The sequence below is a fragment of the Lethenteron reissneri genome, chromosome 28 (genome assembly GCF_015708825.2).
Source record: "Lethenteron reissneri isolate LAM-NWPU_2019-01 chromosome 28, ASM1570882v1, whole genome shotgun sequence".
Classification (NCBI taxonomy): domain Eukaryota; kingdom Metazoa; phylum Chordata; class Hyperoartia; order Petromyzontiformes; family Petromyzontidae; genus Lethenteron; species Lethenteron reissneri.
Window position 1 is genome coordinate 11,627,054 of NC_083806.1, and position 26,488 is coordinate 11,653,541.

A 26,488-nucleotide genomic window follows, 5' to 3' on the forward strand; every position below is an offset into this window, starting at 1 on the left:
ACACCTTTATACAAGGCATCATGTTTGCAATAACCACAACACAAGCTGTCAAAATGCAAACAAAAAGAAACAACTCTGATAATGATAATGATATGCATATCTTTATCATATCATTATCAGAGTTGTTTCTAATGCAAACAAAAAGAAACAACTCTGATAATGATATGCACATCTTTATCATATCATTATCAGAGTTGTTTCTTTTTGTTTGCACTTTGACTGCTTGTGTTGTGGTTATTGCAAACATGATGCCTTGCATAAAGGTGTCAGTTTTGTACCAGTTTAAAGGGTAAAAAACCTATTACGACAATGCCACTGTTGGAACCCACAGTAAGTAGCCAGCAAGCCCTCCCCGTCCCTCTTTGTCTCTCCACGCAATGACGCCACTCGCGAGAGCACGCGTGGGGCAGTCGCACCGCAGAATTGCGGCGTTTCGGCAATCAGCGTCTCGTCAGCTGCACCTCAGCGGCAACAAAGACAAAGATCCCCCGTGTAGCCTCTAACAGACTGGCGGGGCAAGTGCTGTTCGTGAGCAGCACCTACGAATACACACACACACACACGTACACACACATGATGTATATTATGTGTACGCGTAAGCATCTACACGTGTACGTACACATCTATTGACTATATATATGTACACGTAAGCATATACATATATAAATTGACACTGTTATATATGGACGCATGTAATAAGTACATCTATGCATGCACACACAGGCTGTCATGCATGTCACGCATGTACATGAAGACAAAGGCAAAGATTCCCCGTATAGCCTTAGCAGACTTTTGGGGCAAGTGCTGTTAGCCAAGCAGCTATGATGGCCGGCACGGCACACGAGGGGTGGATGGGTGGCCAGCACCACGCCCGACCGCCTTTGTCTCCCCAGTGACGATGTTTACTACACACCGCACTAGGTACTCATTTGAGGCCGAGCCGACCTAGGGGAGGCCCACGACCGGTTCAGATAATCGTCACCGGTGTTGGCCGTGAGCGGGAATCGAATCTGGGTCGCCAGGTTCGTAGCGCAGCGTAGCGCTAACCACTACACTAACACACACAGACACACACAGACACACACACACCACTAACACACACACACACACACCACTAACACACACACACCACTAACACACACACCACTAACACACACACACACCACTAACACACAGACCACTAACACACACACAGACACACACACAGACACACACTACCCACCACTAACACACACATATACACACACACACCACTAATACACACACACCACTAACACACACACAGACACACACACCACTAACACACACAGACACACACACACAGACACACACAGACACACAAACACACATCTATCGTACATATTCAGACACGCGCGTGTAAGGTGTTTCTACATATCGCGTAACTTGTACATTCTGCACAGATGCTGTCTTGTGAACACTGCGTCGCAATCATACAGGGGGGCGATCCATTTATAGATGCCCCACTCAAATGCCGCATCATCGCGAAACGTACCGAAAACGAACCCTTTAAATGCAAAGCCCCCCCCCCCCCCCATCAATTGTTCAAAAAAAGAGAACGTGGTTTGAAGGGCTCTCCTCTTGCTCCCGTGGCCGTCGTGGCGATGTGCGCTCGGCTGGCGAGAGGAACGGGAGGGCAGGAGGAGGTCGATTACGGAAACACACATTAGTGGGGTATCTATTAATGGATCACCGTGTAAGATAAATTGACATCCAGAAACTGTATGGGGGGGGGGGGGTCCCATGCAGAGGGGGTCGGGACGATTCGATCTCCCGCCGCGGCATCTGAATCCATGGGGGGGGGGGTGGTGGTGGGGGGGGGGGTCAAGTTCCTGAAAGCACTGCGCGTTCACTCGCACAAAGACAAAGCTCCCCCGTGTAGAGGTAGTGGGGGCAAGTGCACGCGACGCGATCATCACGCGACTCGTGGGGGCAAGTGCACGCCCGACCGCCTTTGTCTCCCACCCCACCACCCCCCCCCCCATCTCTCCACCCCTCCCCATCCCCCCCCATCCCTCCCCCCTCCCCATCCCTCCACCCCTTCCCATCCCACCCCCATCTCTCCACCCCTCCACCCCCCTGAATGGCTCACAGGGCTATATCTAATAAATGAACTTGAAACTTGAAAACTTGAAACCCCCCCATCCCTCCACCCCCCCCATCCTCCCCATCCCTCCACCCCCCCCCCATCCCTCCACCCCCACCCCCTCATCCCTCAACGTTAATAAGTTTTTTTAAACCGAATTGTCCACTTTGTGAGGTTATACCCCAGCTAGCCAAGTAACTGCAGGCGAATAAAAACGTAAAATTCCACTCACGTTCCGTCATTTGTTCTCGCTCGCTGGTTACTCTTTGTTACTCTTCGTAACCAGGGCGTTGCTTAATGATAGGTGAGTTTAGAAAGGTCTTTTCTATACCGCTCGATGTTACCATGTGGATTCAAATTGCACCCGAGTTATTTTACATCGGCAGGCAGATTCATACAACATGATGCTTCACCAATGAGTCTCGCGTACATGATATAATTACACACGCGGTTATGAATCAAACTAGATTCGAAGCTTTCGTGACTGCAGGAATTACTCTTTAGTTAGTTCGGTAACGTCACGTAGAAAATAAAATAAAATCATAATAGAATACGACGTTTCGATTGCAACACAAGCAACCATCATCAGGTAAGAATGAATGATATAACACAGACACGGGAACAGCACAGGCAGACACACACGTGCAGAGAGAGACACACACAAAGACACACCGAGCGAGACACATAGCCCCCCAGGGGTCCGCGTACCCTCCCACCCCCCATTTGAGAACCACCGCTCTCGCCTAGGGGCACCCCCGGTGGCAGCTGTCCCCGTGCCACGCAAGGCTGTCTTCACCAACGAATTGCACCGCTGAGTTTCAAGAGTCGCCTGTCCACGTTTCACAGCTGAAGACAATAGAATTCCCGGAACACAGCGGCGTTCCGGACGTGTTGCGGCTGAAGCTAAGCACCCCGACGCTACACACTTATTTTTAAAACCCCATTTCTTTCCAGCAGGGGGCTCGGTTGGGAGCGGGGAGCGGTCCAGCGGCGGCAGTGGCGGCGGCGCGGATTCGGGGGGCTCCCCGGGGCCCCCCTCGAGCCCGGCAAAAGAGCGCCGCCCCCCCTCCTTCGTCGGTCGCCGCCAAAGCCGCAACTCCAGCGCCTCCACTCCCCCCGAGAGCTCGCCACACAAGCAGCAGCAGCAGCACCACTACCCTCACCTTCACCACCTGGGCAGCGCCTTCGGCAAGCTGGGAGTGGCGGGGGGCCTGCCCCCCACGCACCCTCTCCTGCTGCACTCGGGGCCCCTGGGGCCCTTCCTGGCCTCCGTGCCGGGGCTCGACGCCCGGACCCACGGGGGGGGTCCCTCGCCGGCCCTGCCGGGGGGGCCCTTCGGCCACCCTCTGCTCACGCCGCAGGTGAGGTGCCAGGTGAAGTCCTAGGTGAGGTCCCAGGTGAGGCCTTGGGTGAGGTCTTGGGTGAAGTCCCAGGTAAGTTCACTTAATAGGCTCCACGTGAGGTCCCAGGTAAGGTCTCATGAGAGGTTCCAGGTGTGGACGTGGCTATGTAAAAGTGGGCGGTATACAGACAGTACACCAGACAGCAGACCGGACAGCTGTGCATACAGCATATCAAACAGGCAATTATCTAGACATAATTTACCTGAGCCTCCTAGAAAAATTGTGTCTCTACAATATCATCATTAGCACCGTCACCCAGATATAGGGAACCCCAGCAGCATCCCCAAGTGCTCGTAAAAACAACCGCCGACCGTGACCACTTTCGCTCTCTCCTCCCGCCCTCGTCTCGCCTCCCGCAACCAAATGTTTCGCACAGGGCCTAGCAGTTCCCGGCCTGAGCGGCCTCCTGCCGTACCCGTACCCTTACCTGCCGACGGCGTCGCTGCCCAGCCCGGCCTTCCTGAGCGCGGCGGCTCGGGGCAGCTGGCGGTACAACCCCTACTCCTTCCCGGGCCTTGGCATTGGCTCCTTGCCCTCTCAGCTGCCCTCGATCCTCCCGGCGGCGACGGCGGCAGCGGCGGCGGCCACAGCCGCGGTGGCAGTGTCGGCGGCAGGAGCCAGGCGGGACGTTAAGCCGGAAAAGCTGGAGACTCGCTCGCACGGGGAGGCGGAAGCAGCAGCGACGCTGGGGTCGGGGTCCCCGCAGGTGGACCGGTCGCCCAGCGAGCTGCGGCACATGCAGCGCCTCGTGAGCGGCCTGGGCGATGGCCCGCCGTGACGGAGCCTCCGCTAGGCCGCCGTGAACTCAACGGACCCCCACATCTACGGGGCCCTCCTGCCGTTTTGCGGTCTCGTTCTCGGTTCGTCTCAGCCATACCCCGTCGTTTTCTTTTCAGGCGTCGTCGTAACTGCACACCTGCCATCTTTCGTCAACTGGTCGCCATCTTGTGGATCGATGACTCCCGACTGCAATCGTATGGCCGCCATTTTGTGAATCTAGGCCACCATCTTGTGGGATCGCCCATCTGGCATTTTTTTTAGCACCATCGTTATGGTTTTCTGAGATACATATACAGTATACATATATGTATATATACATTTTCCCGGGTGCCATCTTGCGACTGCACTACCTCCCAGAGAGAGAGGGCCTGCCACGTTTCAGGAACCAAAGCACCACCGAGTTTGTCTGACGCCACAAGCGCGCACGCAACGAGCGATCGCTGTTAAATGTGCTCGACAGATGATGCGTCGGAGGCTTCCGACGATGCATGCTGAGCTGCGTTTTGGAAAGCCGGAAGAAACGGGAGAGATTGAGAGCTCTACGCTGTCACCGTTGATAGACAGTTACTGCCAAACTTAAAACAAAACAAAAAAACGACTTAAATTAAAATCATAAGCCTTTGCGATGATCCATCGGGGTGTTGAAAGCTTACGTCAGCGGGGTGCATGAAACATCGGACCGGCTCGCACAAATGACGATGGCTTTGCTACACCCGTCCATGAACGTCAAGGGTTCAAACTCCAAGCTCAACTCCAAGCTCCGTGAATAGAATTTTCATGAAAATGAACAGCGGTCACTTCTTTTTGGATATATCGGCGCCCAACTTAACGGAGCTCCGTCAAGCCAACGGGCGGTCCTCCCTTATAAGGTGTCTCTAAAAAATGAGGTTTGCTGGTTAATATTGCAGGAGACGAGGAACTAGCCACTGAATAAAGTCGCCTCTCTGTGGCGTAGGAGCGGACAAGGAAACGCACTTATTATTCCGCGTTACCAATCGCCGAGCGAACGCTCGCCCCGGCTGCAGCGGGCAGCCCCTTTGAAGCGAGCGGTGGAAATTCTACGTTACCATGGCGGGCTGCCCGGGTATATAACCAATCGACGGAGTGAAGCTTTGTCGACTGGGAGTGAACTGACGGGACGGGGCGGACAGAAAAAAGGCGACCTGCACAAGCTATTGTTTCAGAGAGAAAAACTAAATATATATTAAAAAGGTGTACAGACTTGCACATGAGCCTGCTTGCCAAAGGACTTTGGTTTGATTTTGTTCTATTTTTTGTTGTTGCCTATTTGTATCGCGACGTCTCTCGTGCGGAGTGGACTGCATGCGTTTCGTTTTTTTGTGTCGGTTTTTATTTTTGTTTCCTCCCCGCGTGAGACTGCGCCGACGTGCCGGGGAGTCTCGCCGGGCGGCAGATCCCACGACGCCTCCGAGGTTGTGGTTGGTGGATGGCGAGCGACGATGACGATCACGGGCGGGTTGTTCTCCCCCTGTGCTCCAGTTTATTTTTTTTCCCCCACAGAGTAGAAATGTTCGCCGACTCACAAACGGGAGGTTCATTTCCCACCGGGCGAAGCCCACTTGAGCCGAGAAGCTCTTTTCGTTCACGGGCGATTCGGCCGGCAGACAACGTCAAAACATTCCACAATTACAACAACGACAACAACGAAAACATCTTCATATATAGAGGACCGCAGAGCTTGGGTGGGGGAGGGGGCTATTTGGCGCCAGCCACGCTGCGTGGCTGCTGCTGTTGCTTCCTTCCCCCTCGTCTGTGGCGCCTCTGAGTCGTCCTTTCTCTCCGAGTCGTCCTCTCTCTCTCTTTGTCAGTCATCCTCTCTCTCCCTCTGAGTCGTCCCCCCCGAGAGCGAGCGGATCCCGCCTGGTGGCGGTGGCGCAGCGCTCCAAGTTGACCGTTGTCGACTCTGCCTGTGGCGGGGATCATCATCTGTGGTGGGGACGAAATAATAAAGCGAAGCAGCCCCCTCGTCACACGGGGAGGGGACGACGCGTCACCTCGGGCGGGCGATCCTCGGCCGATCCTCGACCGATGGATGGACATTCGACATTGATTTAGCGGTGGCCAAGTCCATTCATGGAACGGTCATCATTGTTCAATTCCAACAAAGTGGCACTCAACTTATAGGCCTCGGATGGACCGCGTCGACGACTCACCCCCCACTCCCCACTCCCCCTGTCCCCACTCCGACTGGGAGCTGAACCATTCCCGTTCGTGAGCGGAGTTCATTTGTGGGGTCAACCTACTTGCTCCACTGCCCCGTGCAGGCAGTCACCACACCGACTGGTAGCCCTGCAGGTGAGAAACCTCGCGGATCACGCGATGATGATGGTGTTTTATGATGATGATGGTATTGATGATGATGATGATGGTGTTTATGATAATGGTGTTGATGATGGTGATGATGATGGAGTTGATGATTGATATGGTGTTGATGATGATGATGGTGTTGATGATGATGATGGTGTTGATGATGATGATGGTGTTGATGATGATGGTGTTGATGATGATGATTGTGTTGATGATGATGGTGTTGATGATGATGATGGTGTTGATGATGATGATGGTGTTGATGGTGTTGATGATGATGGTGATGTTGATAATGATGATGGTGTTGATGATGATGATGGTGTTTATGATGATGATGGTGATGATGATGTTGTTGATGATGATGGTGTTGATGATGATGATGGTGTTGGTGCTTTTCGCTCGTTTGTGCCTACTGCAAGTGCTGTGTTTAATTTATTCGCGCTCTGTAAATGCTTTGTGGGGTCGATGGGGGGGGGGATGAGGGGGGTGGGGGGGATGGGGGGGCTTTGGACAGCTGTTGTTGTTGTTGTGGGATAAATGGTCGTAGGAAATATTGTCGTAGGTAAGGTCGAGAGAGAGTGGGAGGGGAGAGTGTGGGGAGAGTGTTAAAGTGCGTGTGGAGAGAGAGTGTGGGGAGAGTGGGAGAGTGTGAGAGCGTGTGGAGAGAGAGTGGGGGGAGAGTGTGGGGGGAGAGTGTGAGAGTGGGTGGGGGGAGTGTGGGGGGGAGAGTGGGAGATGCCGTTTGAGAAGTGTACTGTCGATATTTGTTACATTTGAATGTTCGGTCCAATAAAATATTTCACTCTGCATGTTATCGGGAGACTGCGTGAGTGAGTGTGGGTGAGAAGGGTGAGTGTGTGTGCCTGGGTAAGGTGTGTGTGTGTGGGTGAGTAAGGGGAACGGTGGTGTAGCGGTTAGCGCTACGCTGCGCTACGAACCTGGCGACCCGGGTTCGATTCCCGTTCACGGCCAACACCGGTGACAATTATCTGAACCGCTCCTGGGCCTTCCCTAGGTCGACTCGGCCTCAAATGAGCACCTGGTGCGGTGTGTAGTATACATCGCCACTGGGGAGACAAAGGCGGCCGGGCGTGATTCTGGCCACACCACCCCCTCGTGCGCTGTGCCGGCCTTCATAGGTGCAGCTCACTAACAGCACTTGCCCCAACAGTCTGTTAGAGGCTACACGGGGGATCTTTGTCTCTGCAAAAGGTGAGTGTCAGGTGAGTGTCAGGTGAGTGTGTGGGCAAGGCGTGTGCCAGGGATAGTACGGGTGAGTATGATGAGTAGGGTGAGTATGATGAGTAGGGAACGTGTCTTAAGAAGATCACAGGTAGAGGTCACGGCTGGAGGTCACGTCTGGAGTCCAAATAAATCAACAGCGGCAGGCGTCAGGGTCGGGATCGAACAAAACCCACGACCTCCCGCAGGCCCAGGCGAGGTCCCCTGCACGGAGTCCACAAACCTCGCGGTCGGAGAGTCGCGAGTCGCGAGTCGAAGCGACGCGACAACTTCGAGGTGACGAAGCGGGCGGGTGACGGCTCGGCGCGAGAAGGCACCGGGCAACACCTGGAGCGCTCGCTGGGTGCCAACTGGTACCAGCTGTTGCCAGCTGGTGCCAGATGGTGCCAGATGGTGCCAGCTGGTGCCAGATGGTGCCAACTTGTGCCAGCTGTTGCCAGCTGGTGCCAGATGTTGCCAGCTGTTGCCAGCTGGTGCCAGATGTTGCCAGATGGTGCCAGCTATTTCCAGCTGTTGCCAGCTGGTGCCAGATGTTGCCAGCTGTTGCCAGCTGGTGCCAGATGTTGCCAGCTATTGCCAGCTAGTGCCAAACACACGAACCCCAACCAATAGATAGCTCCCCCGTGTAGCCTGTAAGGGACTCAGGGCAAGTGCTGTAGCGAGTGACGCCTGTGAAGGCTGCCGGCGCTGTGGCCACACACGAGGGGTGGGTGGCCAGCACCACGCCCGGCCGCCTTTGTCTCCCCAGTGACGCGATGCGGCGGGCAGGGCACGGGGTCGAACCGCGCCTCACCGCTCACCCCTCCCCCCCCCCACCTTCACTCCTCACCCCTCACCCCTCCACCCCCACCCCCACCGCTCACCCCTCCACCCTCACCCCTCCACCCCTCCTCCCTCACCCCTCACTGCTCACCCCTCACCCCCACCCCCACCCCCACCCTCACCCCTCCACCCTCACCCCTCCACCCTTCCACCCCCACCCTCACCACTCACCCCACCCTCACCCCTCACCCCACCCCCACCCTCACCCCCACCCGAGCCCCCACCCCCACCCTCACCCCTCACCCCCACCCCCCCACCCCCACCGCTCACCGCCGCGCCGGGCTGAGCCCCCGGGCCCAGGGGCTGCTGCCCGGGCGCCTCCGCGGCCGCCGCTGACGGACGGCGCCTGAAGAGCGCCGCGAGACGGCGGCGCCCCGAAGTGAATTCCTTCGTCTGCTGTGTCGGTGTGTGTGTGTGTCGGTGTGTGTCGGTGTGTGTGTGTGTCGGTGTGTATGTGTGTCGGAGTGTGTGTGTGTCGGTGTGTGTGTGTGTCGGTATGTGTGTGTTGGTGTGTGTGTGTGTGTCGGTGTGTGTGTGTCGGCGTCGGTGTGTGTGTGTGTCGGGGTGTGTGTGTCGGTGTGTGTGTGTGTCGGTGTGTGTGTGTCGGTGTGTGTGTGTGTGTGTGTCGGTGTGTGTGTGTCGGTGTGTGTGTCGGTGTGTGTGTGTCGGTGTGTGTCGGTGTGTGTATGTCGGTGTGTGTGTGTTGGTGTGTGTGTTTTGGTGTGTGAGTGTGTCGGTGTGTGTGTGTGTGTCGGTGTGTGTCGGTGTGTGTGTGTCTGTGTGTGTGTCGGTGTGTGTGTGTGTGTCGGTGTGTGTGTGTGTCGGTGTGTGTCGGTGTGTGTGTGTGTCGGTGTGTGTGTGTGTCGGTGTGTGTGTGTCGGTGTGTGTCGGTGTGTCGGTGTGTGTGTGTCGGTGTGTGTGTGTTGGTGTGTGTGTGTTGGTGTGTGTGTGTGTCGGTGTGTGTGTGTGTCGGTGTGTGTGTGTGTCGGTGTGTGTGTGTCGGTGTGTGTGTGTCGGTGTGTGTGTGTCGATGTGTGTGTGTCGGTGTGTCGGTGTGTGTGTCGGTGTGTGTGTGTGTCGGTGTGTGTCGGTGTGTGTGTGTGTCGGTGTGTGTGTGTGTGTCGGTGTGTCGGTGTGTGTGTGTGTGTCGGTGTGTGTGTGTGTCGGTGTGTGTGTGTCGGTGTGTGTGTGTGTGTCGGTGTGTGTGTGTGTCGGTGTGTGTGTGTGTCGGTGTGTGTCGGTGTGTGTGTGTGTCGGTGTGTGTGTGTGTCGGTGTGTGTCGGTGTGTCGGTGTGTGTGTCGGTGTGTGTGTGTAAGAGAGGGATGCAGGCAAAGCCGATGAGTCAGATGCCTTCTATGACCTCCTGTCACAGGTGCTGGCTAAAGTGGCCACTCGGGACAGAGTCATCTTGTTGGGTGACTTCAATGCCCGAGTTGGTCATGATGCTGGCACCTGGTCTGGAGTGATTGGAAGGTATGGGCCAGATCAGCTCAATAACAACGGTAAGAGGCTGCTAGATTTTTGTGCAACCCATGGGCTTGTAATTACCAACACGATCTTCCGGCATCGGCGCATCCACACAACATCATGGATGCATGCCGGGTCCAAGCAAGAACATCTGCTAGACTACATAGTGACGGACCAGCGGATGCGAGCCCATGTCCTTGACACCAGGACCTACCGTGGAGCTGACCTGCCCTCTGACCATCGACTAGTCATCTGTAAGATGCGCCTGCCATTCTTCCACTCTGGTGGTGGGTGTACACCCAGGACCCCATTCCAACCAAAAGTGGCCTGGTCTCAGTTAGCTGATGAAAGTTGCAAGCGAGAATTTCATCATCGCTTGCAGCTGGGGTTGGCATCGTCCCCCACTCCTCCAGATGTCGAGGGTAAATGGGCGAGGTTTAGGACTGTGACTCATGCAGCTGCAATGGCTGCTTTGGGTACGCGGTCCAGACCTCCCCAGAAACCCTGGCTGACAGAGGAGGTGTTCAGGTTAGTTGAGAAAAAGCGACAGGCCCACTCTCATCGGCTACAGCATCCCACGTCAGAGAATGAGGAAGTTTACCGCAGCCTTCGCTCGGAGGTTCGGAGAGCCGTAAGGCGCTGCAAGGATGGGTGGTGGTCGCGGGTTGCTGAGGAGATAGAGTCTGCCTCAGTGGCCCGCGATCACAAATCACCATTTAACTCCATCAAAAAAGTAACCTGCAGCGCCACACCTATTACCATCATTAGGGTAAAAAACGGTGATCCAATCTCCCACCCCCAGGAACAGGTTTGCAGATTTGCTGAGCATTTTTGTGAGGTCCTGTGGGAGGGGAAATCCCTCAGCCAGGAAAACATCATAGCACAAAGTGGGGATAACCCTGCTGAGGCTGCGGTGCCTCAAATATTGGAAGAGGTCACCCCCTGTGAGTGGCTGGCTGAGGTGCCATCTGTTGAGGAAGTACTGAAGGCGATCCGGAGTCTGAGACCAGGAAAGGCACCGGGCAGAGATGATCTCCCAAGCGAAATGCTGAGGGAGGGTGGCGTTTGTGCCCTATATGACATCATAACACCAGTCTGGACCACTGGACGGGTTCCGCAGGATTGGAAGGATGCCCTGGTGGTCCCCCTCTTTAAGAAGGGGGACCGCACAGACTGTAACAACTACAGGGGCATCTCACTCCTCAGTCCTGGCAAGGATTATTCAACATCGCCTTGCTAGGCACGCTGAGGAGAGGCTTGCGGAGCCCCAATGCGGTTTCAGGAAAGGGCGGTCCTGCACAGATGCCATATTTTCTGTCCGTCTGCTACAGCAGAGGTGTTTGGAATTCCAACAAGACCTACATCTCTGCTTTATTGACCTGGTCAAGGCCTATGATACCATCAGTAGGCCTGGGCTCTGGGTTGTTCTTCGTGATTTAGGAGTCCCTGACCCTCTGCTCACGATCATTAAGGGCCTTCATGATGGTGAGCGGGCCCGGGTAAAACTACGTGGCCGGGAGTCAGAGCCTTTCCCTGTACACCTTGGGGTGCGACAGGGATGTCCTCTGGCTCCCACATTATTTAACATCTATTTTGACCGCGTAGTTCGTGAAGCCTTCAATATCTGTACCGGGGGAATTTCCATTTGGTACAGATATAATGGTATTATATTTACATTATTAGATAGGTGTTACATTATGGTTATACTAGTTTATTTGCCCGTCCAAGGACGGGTGTATATTGCAGTGAATCTGAAATATTCAATAGAAAAATTATTCAGCTCATGATTATTAATGAGGGGGGGGGCGGGGTTGCTCCATGTGGAGTGACGTCACCCGCTAATGGTTATTGTGGAGGGGTGCGGCATGTGGAGTGACGTCACCCGCTCATGATTATTAATGAGGGGAGGGGTGCGGCACATGGAGTGTGTTGGTGTAAATTTCCACAGGAGCATGAATAATAATGAAGAGGGAGGGGCCTCTTTTGCAGTGACGTCACGCACGCAATGTCGCACTGTGCTGCGTAGATTACATTTTTACCGTCATTTTCTATGAAGAAACGTCGTCATGTTTGAAGCGACTTTGCGTCATAAATTATTTAATTCAGCACGACCTTCCTCTGCGTTCGTGTAAAAATCCACCCGCTCATGAATATTAATGAGGAGGGGAGGGTGGGCCTCATGTGGAGTGACGTCACGCGGGGAGGGTGAGCCTCATGTAGAGTGACGTCACGCGGGGGGGTGAGCCTCATGTGGAGTGACGTCACGCGGGGGGGGGGGTGGGCCTCTTGTGGAGTGACGTCACGCGGGGGTGGGCCTCATGTGGAGTGACGTCACGCAGGGGGGTGAGCCTCATGTGGAGTGACGTCACGCGGGAGGATGGGCCTCATGTGGAGTGACGTCACGCAGGGGGGGGGTGGGCCTCATGTGGAGTGACGTCACGCGGAGGGGGGTGGGCCTCATGAGGAGTGACGTCACGCACGGGACACACACACGCGCACACATTACTGTATTGGGTTATTATAGTAACAGAGATGTTATTTCCCTCGCCTGGTATGCAGGAGGTCTTGGACCTCCCCCTAGGTCGAATCAGCCTCAAATGAGTACCTGGTTGAGATCCGCTCCAATTCGTCCACACACACGCCCACTATCCGCTCATCCCGACCAGAGAGATCACCTTCATTTAAAAGCCAGTCGACGGTTTCATTGAGAATCGTTTTATTTTCACGCGAGACCGGGTTGGGTCACGAAACGTCGAATAGATCAACACAGCGGAGCATTCTCAAACATTTCACAACAACAACAAAAAAACCCCACGATGTAACGCCACGACCAATACGATTCGTGATTCATGATTTGCTGTGGGGTGGGGTCACCGTGCAGCGGCCTACAATGTGAATTCGCGAGCGAGAGCCCTCCACCACCCGACAGCGCCGAACCAATCCAAGCAAAGCTTGTTTGTCCGACGTTTCGCTGGAGATTGCAAACAGCAACGTCGGCTCTCGCGTGAGCACGCGCAGAAACACCCACACACACACACCCACACACACACACCCACACACACCCACACACACCCACACCCAACACCCATATACACCCAACACCCACAAACAACACCCACACACACCCAACACCCTCACACACACCCACACACACCCAACACCCACACACACACACCCAACACCCACACACACCCACACACACCCAACACCCACACACACCCACACACACCCAACACCCACACACACCAAACACCCACACACACCCAACACCCACACACACCCAACACCACACACACCCAACACCCACACACACCCAACACCACACACACCCAACACCCACACACACCCAACACCACACACATCCAACACCACACACATCCAACACCCACACACACCCAACACCCACACACACACACCCAACACCCACACACACCCACACACACCCACACACACCCACACACACCCAACACCCACACACGCCCACACACACCCAACACCCACACACACCCACACCCAACACCCACACACACCCAACACCCACACACACCCAACACCCACACACACCCAACACCACACACACCCAACACCCACACACACCCAACACCACACACATCCAACACCACACACACCCAACACCCACACACACCCAACACCCACACACACCCAACACCACACACACCCAACACCCACACACACCCAACACCACACACATCCAACACCACACACATCCAACACCCACACACACCCAACACCCACACACACACACCCAACACCCACACACACCCATACACACCCAACACCCACACACACCCACACCCAACACCCACACACACCCAACACCCACACCCACCCAACACCACACACATCCAACACACACACACACACCCAATACCCACACACACCAACACCACACACACCCAACACCCACACACCCCCAACACCCACACACAGCCAATACCCACACACACACACCCAACACCCACACACACCCACACACACCCAACACACACCCACACACACCCAACACCCACACACACCCACACCCAACACCCACACACACCCAACACCCACACACACCCAACACCCACACACACACACCCAACACCCACACACACCCACACACACCCAACACCCACACACGCCCACACACACCCAACACCCACCCACACCCAACACACACACCCACCCAACACCACACACATCCAACACACACACAGACACCCAATACCCACACACACCCAACACCACACACACCCAACACCCACATACCCCCAACACCCACACACAGCCAATACCCACACACACACACCCAACACCACACACACCCAACACCCACAGACACCCAACACCACACACACCCAACACCCACACACACCCAACACCCACACACACCCAACACCCACCCACACCCAATACCAACACCCACACACAGCCAATACCCACACACACCCAACACCACACACACCCAACACCCACACACACCCAACACCCACACGCACCCAACAACACACACACCCAACACCCACACACACCCAACACCACACACCCCCAACACCCACACACACCCAACACCACACACACCCAACACCCACACGCACCCAACAACACACACACCCAACACCGACACACACCCAACACCCACACACACCCAACACCCACACACACCCAACACCACACACACCCAACACCCACACACACCCAACACCCACACGCACCCAACAACACACACACCCAACACCCACACACACCCAACACCCACACACACCCAACACCACACACACCCAACACCACACACCCAACACCACACACACCCAACACCCACACACACCCAACACCCACACGCACCCAACACCACACACCCCCAACACCACGCACACCCAACACCACACACACCCAACACCCACACGCACTCAACACCCACACGCACCCAACACCACACACACCCAACACCCACCCACACCCAACACCCACCCACACCCAACACCCACACACACAGCCAACACACACACACACCCAACACACACCCAACACCCACACACACCCAACACCCACACACACCCAACACCACACACACAGCCAACACCCACACACACCCAACACCCACCCACACCCAACACCCACCCACACCAAACACCCACACACACAGCCAACACACACACACACCCAACACCCACACACACCCAACACCACGCACACCCAACACCACACACACCCAACACCACACACACCCAACACCACACACACCCAACACCACACACACCCAACACCCACACGCACCCAACACCCACACGCACCCAACACCACACACCCCCAACACCCACACACAGCCAACACCCACACACACCCAACACCCACACACACCCAACACCCACACACAGCCAACACCCACACACACCCAACACCCACACACAGCCAACACCCACACACACCCAACACCCACACACACCCAACACCCACACACAGCCAACACCCACACACAGCCAACACCCACACACACCCAACACCCACACACACCCAACACCCACACACAGCCAACACCCACACACAGCCAACACCCACACACACCCAACACTCACACACAGCCAACACCCACACACACCCAACACCACACACACCCGACACCACACACAGCCAACACCCACACACAGCCAACACCCACACACACCCAACACCCACACACACCCAATACCCACACACACCCAACACCCACACACACCCAACACCACACACACCCACACACACCCACACACACCCAACACACACACCCACACACACCCAACACCCACACACACCCACACACACCCAACACCCACACACACCCACACACACCCAACACCACACACACCCACACACACCCACACACACTCCCACACCCAATACCCACGCTCACGGCCAACACCGGTGACGATTATTTGATCCGGTCCTGGGCCTCCCCTAGGTCGACTCAGCCTCCAATGAGTACCTGGTGTGGTGTGTAAACATTGCCACTAGGGGAGATAAAGGCGGCCGGGCGTGGTGCTGGCCACCCACCCACCCCTAGTGTGCCGTGCCGGCCTTCATAGGGCAGCTCGCCACTAGCACTTGCCCCAACAGTCCGTTAAGGCTACACGGGGGCTCTTTGTCTTTGTGTGTGTACGATTTTTGTCTTGTGTACGTTCAGATAATCGTCACTGGGTGTTGGCCGTGAGCGGGAATCGAACTCGGGTCGCTGGGTTCGTAGCGCAGCGTAGCGCTAACCGCTACACACACACGCGTACATACACAGACAGACACACATACACACACACAGACATACACACAATACACACACAGACACACACATACACACGTACACACACGCGCATTCCCCCCCTCCCCTCCCCACACACACACTCAGGCACATTCCCTCTCACGCACCCGCTCACGCACACTCCATAAACTGAGCGTTGCAGGGTCGATTAACCACGGCATACAAAAAACACATCAAGAGAGAGAGAGAGAGCGAGAGGGTGAGCGAGAGGGGTGGGGGGGGGGGTTACATAAAGCAAAGATTTAGAAAAATATACAAAATGATGAACGAAGCAAAGTGCCGACTACACCGAGCATATTCTTGTTTCCACTGATCGTAACAAAAAGAGAGAGCGAGAGAGAGAAGCGCTAGCAAGAGATAGAGAGAGAGTTTAGAGAGAGCGACAGAGCGAGAGAGACTTGAGAGAGAGCGACAGAGCGAGAGACTTTAGAGAGAGAGAGCTAGCAAGAGAGCGCCTTTAGAGAGAGCGAGAGAGCGAGCTAGCAAGAGCGAGAGAGACTTGAGAGAGAGCGACAGAGCAAGAGAGCGAGCGAGCGAGAGAGCGAGCTCTCTCCCCGTGTCTCCCGGCTCCCTACCCCCCGCCCCCCGTGACCCACAGGGGCGAGTGGCGCCGGCGCGACTCGCCCGCTGCCTGCAAGGGATTTCACGGCCGTGAGTGGTGGCTGGGGGTGGGGGCTGGGGGCTGGGGGTGGGGGAGGGGGATGGGGGAGGGGGATGGGGGAGGGGGATGGGGGGGGAGGGGCTGGGGGTGGGGGCTGGGGGGAGGGGCTGGGGGTGGGGGCTGGGGGGAGGGGCTGGGGGTGGTGGCTGGGGGTGGGGGCTGGGGGTGGGGGCTGGGGGAGGGGGCTGGGGGAGGGGGATGGGGGGGAGGGGCTGGGGGTGGGGGCTGGGGGGGAGGGGCTGGGGGTGGGGGCTGGGAGGGAGGGGCTGGGGGTGGTGGCTGGGGTGGGGGCTGGGGGAGGGGGCTGGGGGAGGGGGATGGGGGGAGGGGCTGGGGGTGGGGGCTGGGGGGGAGGGGCTGGGGGTGGAGGCTGGGGGGGAGGGGCTGGGGGTGGTGGTGGGGGGTGGGGGCTGGGGGAGGGGGCTGGGGGAGGGGGATGGGGGGGAGGGGGATGGGGGGGAGGGGCTGGGGGTGGGGGCTGGGGGGGAGGGGCTGGGGGTGGAGGCTGGGGGGGAGGGCTGGGGTGGTGGCTGGGGTGGGGCTGGGGGAGGGGGCTGGGGGAGGGGGATGGGGGGAGGGGCTGGGGGTGGGGGCTGGGGGGGAGGGGCTGGGGGTGGGGGCTGGGGGGGAGGGGCTGGGGGTGGTGGCTGGGGGTGGGGGCTGGGGGAGGGGGCTGGGGGAGGGGGATGGGGGGGAGGGGCTGGGGGCTGGGGGGGAGGGGCTGGGGGTGGGGGCTGGGGGGGAGGGGCTGGGGGTGGTGGCTGGGGGTGGGGGCTGGGGGAGGGGGCTGGGGGAGGGGGCTGGGGGAGGGGGCTGGGGGGGAGGGGCTGGGGGTGGGGGCTGGGGGGGAGGGGCTGGGGGGAGTGTGCATCTGTGTGTGTTGTGGTTGTGTGTGTCTGTGTGTTGTGTGTGTCTGTGTGTTGTGTGTGTGTCTGTATGTTGTGGTTGTGTGTGTGTCTGTGTGTTATGGTTGTGTGTGTGTGTGTTGTGTGTGTCTGTGTGTTGTGTGTGTCTGTGTGTTGTGTGTGTGTCTGTATGTTGTGGTTGTGTGTGTGTCTGTGTGTTGTGGTTGTGTGTGTGTGTGTTGTGTGTGTCTGTGTGTTGTGTGTGTGTCTGTGTTGTGTGTGTGTCTGTGTGTTATGGTTGTGTGTGTGTCTGTATGTTGTGGTTGTGTGTGTGTGCTGTGTGTTGTGGTTGTGTGTGTGTGTGTTGTGTGTGTCTGTGTGTTGTGTGTGTGTGTTGTGTGTGTGTGTGTGCTGTGTGTATGGGGAGGGGTGGTGCAGCGGTTAGCGCTGCGCTACGAGCCACCCGGGTTCGATTCCCGCTCACGGCCAACAGCAGTGACGATTATCTGAACCGGTCCTGGGCCTCCCCTAGGTCAACTCAGCCTCAAATGAGCAACCGGGCGGCAGAGTGCAGCAAACATCGCCACTGGGGAGACAAAGGCGTCCGGGCGTGGTGCTGGCCCACCCGCCCGCCCCTCGTGTCCCTGCCTTCATCATGTTTCTCGTGAACAGCACTTGCCCCAACAGCCTGATGAAGGCTACACGGGGGATCTTTGTCTTTGGTACGATTGTGTATTACTGCGTCGTCGTGGTTGTTGTTGTTGTTGTTAAACGACGAGTCGTGCTTCATCTGTTTATTTTGAACCGCGCGTCGCCAGCCCTCCACCACCCGACGCGGCCACGTGGTCATGTGATGATCTCACGCGGCACAAATCAATTGCCGCTTCATCACGGGGATTAGTGCTGGATGCGAGAGTCAAACTCATTTCATATTTAGCCAGGCAAGGCCTCACTGAGCTGTGTTGCTTTATTTTTCAGAAGCGACTTGGATATCACAAATTGATAGCTCAACCAAGTGGCGGCTTGTCATCATCATCATTGCGTGGACATTTACAGCAGCAGCTGAATCACTTTTGAGACGCGTGGCGATGTTGATTCTCAATGTGGGAGGGAAAATCTTGAAGGACCCGGAGAAAAATCCACGCGACCACGGGGAGAGAGAGACGCAAACTCCAAATGTACAGCAGCAGGCGTCAGGGTCGGGATCGAACCCACGACCTCCTGCACACCAGGCGAGGTAGTCAACATCTCCTAGCCCACCGCGGCGATTCGTCACCGTTGCACCTCGGCCGTGGTTATCGACATTACTGAACGGCAACGCCCAAGCGCCGAGTGGATCGCCATTGTGCGGTCTGCCCACTCCATATTTCCCTTTCTCCGTGACGTTAAAACACGGGCGAACCACCCCCTCCCGCTTCCTCCCCCCCCCCCCCCAAGGGCGGGGCCCGGGGCGATCGACTCGATTTTCCGTTACCCTTGCGGACGGCTCTGGAGCGATGTTTGGGGTTATTTTGTTTTTAAATTGTTGGGTTAGATCGCCTAAATATGAATGTTGTCGTTCAACCCACCACCACCACCACCACCGCCACCACCACCACCACTACTACCACCACCACCACCGCCACCACCGCCACCACCGCCAATCAACCACCACGACACGGCCCATTGGTAATTCCGGCAAACCGCCTGATGAAGCCTCTTGCAATCGCCAGCGAAACGTCGGACTTGTATTGTAGATGCCGTGGGTTTACTCTCCAGCACACTGCTTGGTGCTGTGCTCGTAACTGATTGGCCACGTTCTGTTGACGTGACAACCCCTACTGATTGGCTGTGTCGGGTGGTGGCGGGTTTCACGACACCACATTTATATTATTGACTCGATCTGACCCCAAACAACCCTCTATTATGGATGACATTGGTCGCGACATCTCACTCTTGCTACGACCACGACGTGTTACATTCAACCGTCGACTTAGTCCGACGTTCCGCTGCTCGTTACAAGCAGCATCATCAGGGCGCGTTTCGAAACAGACGACGTTTTTTTGTCAAGGGTCCTTCTTCTTCGTCACCACGCAACAATGCGGAAGGGTCATTGCCCGAAACGTCGCCTGTTCTATGTGTCCCCTTGTAAGGCTACAAACACACGTTGTTGTTATTGTTCAATGGAGAGTTCACCAGACTGTTGGAGAGTAAGGCGCAGATGATCTCGGACTGATGATGATGACGACGACACGTTCTTTGGCGGCGATTGTGGCAACGAGACGAACACAACATGTCTTAGTGAGAGAGAGGGAGAGTGTGGAGAGAGTGTGGAGAGAGAGATGATGTGGAGAGAGAGAGATGATGTGGAGAGAGAGAGATGATGTGGAGAGACTTGACTTCTAAACAACTTTTATTGCCGTCAGCAGCAACAGCACTGGAGGCGATTCCGATATGAAATACACAAAGTCACAAGCAAACAAATGAAAATAAACACTACAAATCCACGCGCTGTGGCGCTAAAAGCACCGCGCACAACACGAAATAAAAGCCACGTGGTGGTGGTGGTTGTGGTGGTGGTTGTGGTGGTGGTGGTTGTGGTGGTGGTGGTTGTGGTTGTGGTGGTGGTGGTTGTGGTGGTGATGGTGGTTGTGGTGGTGGTTCTGGTGGTGGTGGTTGTGGTTGTTGTGGTTATGGTGGTTGTGGTGGTGGTGGTGATCATGGCGCACGCCACGGTGACGAGCGAGCGCTTCAGAAGGTGAACACCACGAGGGTGCCGTCCACGCTGGTGCAGAGAGGGGCTTGTCCGGCTCCCCTGCGTTCGAAGAAGACGCGCTGCACATCACCGACATGTGTGTGGTACATGGCGTGCTCCAGCCGGAGCCGCGCCTTGAGCAGGCCCCTGAACACTGGAAGCAGCACAGAGCAGCCGTCAGTGTGGAGAGAGAATGTGGAGAGAGTGTGGAGAGAGAGTGTTGAGAGCGTGCAAGCACGAGGAGATGGATGAATGACGTCACACCAGTAAGGGGAGAGTGCGTGCGTGTGTGGGGAGCGGTAGCGCAGTGGTTAGCGCACTGCGCTACGAAACGAGGTAGATTGACAACGATACGACCAGTGACAGTGTCCAATATTTCAAACGTTCCTTATGTCCCTCCTAAATCAACGCAACCTTGGGGAGACAAACGCGGCCGGGCGTGGTGCTGGCCACCCACTGTGTGGCATTGCGTGTGTGTCAGACACTTCACGTCGCCTCAACGTGCACATAGCCTGGCACAAGCGTCGTGGTGACGGCACCGCCACTTAGTGGCGAATGGCGGTTGTTGTTTTTGGGCTGCATTAGTGGGGAGCGGTGGCGCAGCGGTTAGCGCTACGAACCTGGCGTCCCGAGTTCGATTCCCGCTCACGGCCAACACCGGCGGTGACGATTATCTAAACCGGTCCTGAGCCTCCCCTAGGTCGACTCAGCCTCAAATGAGTACCTGGTGCGGTGTGCAGTAAACATCGTCACTGGGGAGACAAAGGCGGCCGGGCGTGGTGCTGGCCACGCACCCCCTCGTGTGCCGTTCCGGCCTTCGTAGGTGCCACTCGCTAACAGCACTTGCCCCCACAGTCTGTGGAGGTTACACGGGGGGGGGGGGGGGTGTCTTTGTTTGTTTTTTGTTCTTTGCTTTGCTGTCCGTGTGTGGCTATTAGGGACCCTGTCAAGTCCCGGGGCACGCGCGCGCGCGCCCGCCCGCGCGCGTGCGTGCTCCGCGAGCACAGACAAAGATCCCCCGGATAGCCTTCAGCAGGCTGCTGGGCCAAGTGCTGTGAGCGAGCAACACGTACACGTCAAGCAGCCTTTCGTCTCCCCCAGCCCTGTGATGAAGGTCACGGGATCGCACCAGGTACTCGCTCAAGGCTGAGTCGACCTAGGGGAGGCCCAGGACCGGTTCAGATATTGCCTCGCTGGTTTTGGCCGTGAGCGGGAATCGAGTTCGTAGCGCAGCGTAGCGCTAACCACTAGAACCACCGCTCCCCACACCACACACACACCTACACACACACCTACACACACCTACACACACACACACACACAGGTGAGACACACACACCTACACACACACACCTACACACACACATCTACACCTACACACACACTTACACACACTCACGCACGCGCACACCTACACACACTCACACACACTCACGCACACTGCACGACCACCAATATCAGTGACGAATATCCGAACCGGTTCTTCCCCTTTGGCCGACCCGGCTTCAAATGGGTCCCTGGTGCGCTTTACGGTGCGACAGAAGTTCAACAAGCATGCGTGCTGCGTTGGGGATACAAAGACGGCCGGGCGTGGCGTTGCTACCCCCGTCGTGTGCCGCACTGCCGGCTACCATCGGTGCTCCTCGCAAACAGCACTTGCCCCCACGAGTCTGTGAAAGCTATATGGGGGATCTTTGTCTTGTTGAGAGCACGTGTGCACATGGGTGTGTGGCAGCGACGTCGACATTGACAAACTCCCTTCTCTAGAGCTTCTCTGCTGCGTGTGAGTTTGGTGGTGTGACCCCCTCCCCCCGCACCTCCGATTAGTCACGGCTGGCCAAGGTACGGCGCGAAAGAAGTCCAACACGCACACGAATTACATGCGTACTACATGCGTGCTACATGCGTACGACATGTCCCCATTGCTACATTTAGACATCTTCTTTCGACCACGTAGTTCGGAAGGGACACTAAACAAAAACACACAAAACAAAACCGCAAACATTTCCACGACCGTGGCGGAGGAATTTCCACGTGGCCCAGACACCGCGTCGCGCGACGTGAGAAAAAAACTAAAATAAACAACATAATAAAAACACAAATATCCAAGCAATAAAAACACGAATAACCAAACACAATGAAGAAAAAACTAAAATAATAAACAAACACAATAAAAACATAAATAACCAAACAATAAAAAAACTAAAATAACCAAACACAATAAAGAAATAACCAAACACAATAAAAAACTAAAATAACCAAACACAATAAAAAAAACTAAAATTAACAAACACAATAAAGAAATAAACAAACACAATAAAAAAACTAAAAAAACAAACACAATAAAAACACGAATAAGCAAACAAGGAGGGGGGGGGGGCGTTCACGAAGGTACCGAGGCCCTTGCCGGGCCCCCAGCGTTCGCAGTAGACGCGGCGCCCATCACCGTCACGAGGTGCCCGGAGCCCCAGAACCCAACGAGAACACAAACGGAGCGCTCCGCCTCGCCTGGGGTGTTTGGATGTCTCCCAAACACCACCACCCCCCACACCCACCCTGCATCCACTCCACTCCCCACCCCTGGAGTGATGATGGAGCGGTCGTTCGCAGCGGAGCGGAGGAGACGCTTCGGGTGAGCTGGGCGGCGTGCTCACGAATCGGCTCCAAGTTTGACAGCGGAGTGCCTCGGACGAGATCGTCTCCGCAGGTTGCGTGACGCCGCACGAAGCTGCCAGGAGGTCTTCTCGGCCACGCTGCTCCCTCTCCCGTCTCCTCCACGCTCGCGAGAACGCGACATTCAAACAGGCCCCGCCTACGACCTATCCCGGGGTCAACCCGCAGGCTTGGCAGCTCACGGATCCTTGTGGGATCTGGGCACATTGCCCACCATCGGTGAGCTCCTGCGGCAGGCGAGGAGGCTGCGCTGGGCTGGGGTCACGTAGCCCGCATGCCCGGCCACCCGCGTGCCCAAGCAGCCGCTGTTGGGCCCGGGTAGAGGGGGGGGGCTGAACGGGCGCGGCACGGGCTGGAGAAGAGATGGAGGAGGACGTGGAGCTGAGTGGACCTGCCAGTGACCGGTACCAGCGGTGTCAAGATCGGCCTCTGTGGAGGAGGAGGAGGCTCGTGAAAGACGCTGCTGGGCAGTTGGAGGCAGTCGCCCTCCAGCAACAGCGGAGGGCACAGAGGAGCGACGCTCACAACAACGAGCGGAGCGCCGGGAGGCTAAGGCGGTAGTGCAGCGGTTCTGGTATTACCCTAGGTCCACTCAGCTTCAAATGAGGACCTGGTGCGATGCTTTATGTATTTCCACTGGGGAGACAAAGGCGACCGGGCGTGGTTGCCGGCCACCCACCCCCTCGTGCACCACAGCGCCGGTAGCCTTCATAGGCGCTGCGACTCGCTACTAACAGCGCTTGCCCCGACAGTCTGTTAGGGCTACACGGGGGGTCTTTGTCTTCGCCTGTCTTTGATGTGTAATGCAGGGTGCAGGCTTCGTTGAATAGAATTCCCCCTCGCCAGGTGACACCAACATCAGCGGCTGATTGGCGCTCGGGTTTAAAGGCGGCCTCTGATTCTTACCTGGCTCTCACCTGACGCACCTGCCCGGCGGAATGAATGAACTCGCAACCACGGGGGACGGGGGGCGGATCGCTTTACCCCCCACCCCGCCCCCCCGGCCTCACCCCCCCCACCCCGCCCCCCCCCCGCCTCACCAGGCGCAGCTGCGGTTTGACGTGTGATGACGACAGCTCCCTTTCTCTCAATATTCATTCTCGAACTCTCGAACTCTCTCCAGAACTCTCTCTCTCTCTCCCCCTCGCTCCACTCCCAATGCTCTCTATCTCGCACTCTCTCTCCCGCACTCTCTCTCTCTCTCTTCATCTCACTCGCCCCATCGCGCCACTCCCAGCGTTATCTCCTCCCATCCTTCACTCTCAATGATTGCTCGCCATCTCATCGTTCTCCCTTCCTTCCCGTTCTCCCCGACTCGCTCTCCACTCTCCATGGATTTTCCTCTCTCCCTCCCTCCCCCATCGCTTGTCCCGTGGACTAAGGCCCCCACGGTGGCTAGGAGATGTTGACTACCTCGCCTGGTACACAGGATGTCGTGGGTTCGATCCCGACCCTGACGCCTGCTGCCGTATATTTGGAGTTTGCGTGTCTCTCTCTCTCATCATCATCACGGTGGCTAGGAGATGTTGACTACCTCGCCTGGTGTGCAGGAGGTCGTGGGTTAGATCCCGACCCTGATGCCTGCTGCTGTATATTTGGAGTTTGCGTCTTTCTCTCCCCGTGGTCGCGTGGATTTTTCTCCGGGTCCTCCGGGTTTCTCCCTCCACATTTAGAATCAACATCACCACGCGCTTTAGAGTGTTTTTCTGCTACTATAAATGTCCACGTGACGACGATGATGATGATAAGCCCACTTCGTTGAGATATCATCTGTCATAGGCCAGGTCGCTTCTTCACAGCAGCTCAATGGGGCCGTACCTGGTAAAACAAAATACAAGTTTTAGTTTCATTTCATCTCCATCTGTTCCAGCTCCCTTCCCGTGGGTGTCTACGAGGAGCCCCTGCGCTGCCTGGCTCGCCAGGAGAAGGCAGTACAGCACAGCGTGGGCCAATCTCCATCTGTCCCTTCTGCGCGAAGGGATAGAGCGGTGCCCCCTCGCACGCACGCGTTTGGAGGTTTGTCTTCCGCTGTCACGCGAAACCGAATAATCAGACAACAGCAAGTCGTTAATTGGGCGAAAACATCTGAACATTCAAGTTCATTTATTAGGTATAACCTGTGAGCCATTCGGCTCTTGACTCGGGTGCAACCGCAACAAACAAAAAACAAAAACATGAACAAGAAAACATCTTAAAGTGAATATGTGACTGAGTGCAGACAGAAAATCCAACATAGATATATATGGAGGACTGCAGAACTTGGGCAGTTGTTGGAGTCGATTGCACGAACGACAGGGACGCTATACGGAGGGCGTCTGTTGTTGTTCTCCGCTCGCACGCCGAGTGGTGAAGAGACAGGGCCATGAAGGAGTCTGTGGCTCTGGTGCAGGCCAAGCAGCTGCAGGAACAATGCGTTACATCATCACCACCACCACCACCATCATCACCATCATCACCACCATCATCACCACCATCAACATCGTCGTCGTCATCAGAGCGGTGTTGGTTGTCTTGTTCTACCACAGGCACGGCGGCGTGTGGTGAATGGCAGACTCGGTGATGCCTCGCGATAATGGGGTGTCTGTCTGTTTGGTGTTCAAACATCTTAAACGCTGCCTCTATTATTGCCCTTCGGGGTAAATACGTCCTTTTTTTACGATTACTTCGTCAGAAAGGGAGAACGCTTCTTAAACGTTGTGGGTTTACACACAGCCGGTCGGGCTCTACGACTGACTGATCGGCTGTGTCGGGTGGTGGCGGGTTTAACGACACATTCATATTTCACGCGATCTCACCCCAAAACAGCCCTGGGTAGGGATAATACTTGTTCAGTAAATGTAATCTATTCGATTTAAAGCTTTCGTGACTGCAGGGATTCATTTTCTTGATTATTTCGGTAAAGTCACGTAGAAGGGAAATAATACAATAATTGTCTAACATAAAACAAAAAATTCTCACGATGTTTCCAGGTGCGAAAACTACAGCAAGAACATTTTAGCTAAATTTTTCTTTCTAATGTTTTATTTTTATTATTTTATTATTTCCCTTCTACGTGACTTTACCAAAAGAACCAAGGATATGAATGTAATCTATTCGCGTTTTCCCCTTGAATATAGACGCCGTTTTATCGATTTGAGAA

At 56.0% G+C, this 26,488-nt stretch overlaps 1 protein-coding gene across 2 annotated transcripts in view; it reads left to right on the plus strand.

Moving 5' to 3' along the window:
• LOC133348960 (T-box transcription factor TBX2-B-like) overlaps window positions 1-5,949 on the plus strand; it is a 38,487-nt gene extending 32,538 nt beyond the window's left edge. For both annotated transcript variants that reach the window (XM_061562120.1, XM_061562121.1), the window contains exons 5-6: window positions 3,059-3,465; window positions 3,884-5,949. In XM_061562120.1, coding sequence (XP_061418104.1) covers window positions 3,059-3,465; window positions 3,884-4,285 — 809 coding nt within the window. In that variant the 3' untranslated portion in view covers window positions 4,286-5,949. The remainder of the gene's footprint in view (window positions 1-3,058; window positions 3,466-3,883) is intronic.
• Window positions 5,950-26,488: the final 20,539 nt, after the last annotated feature.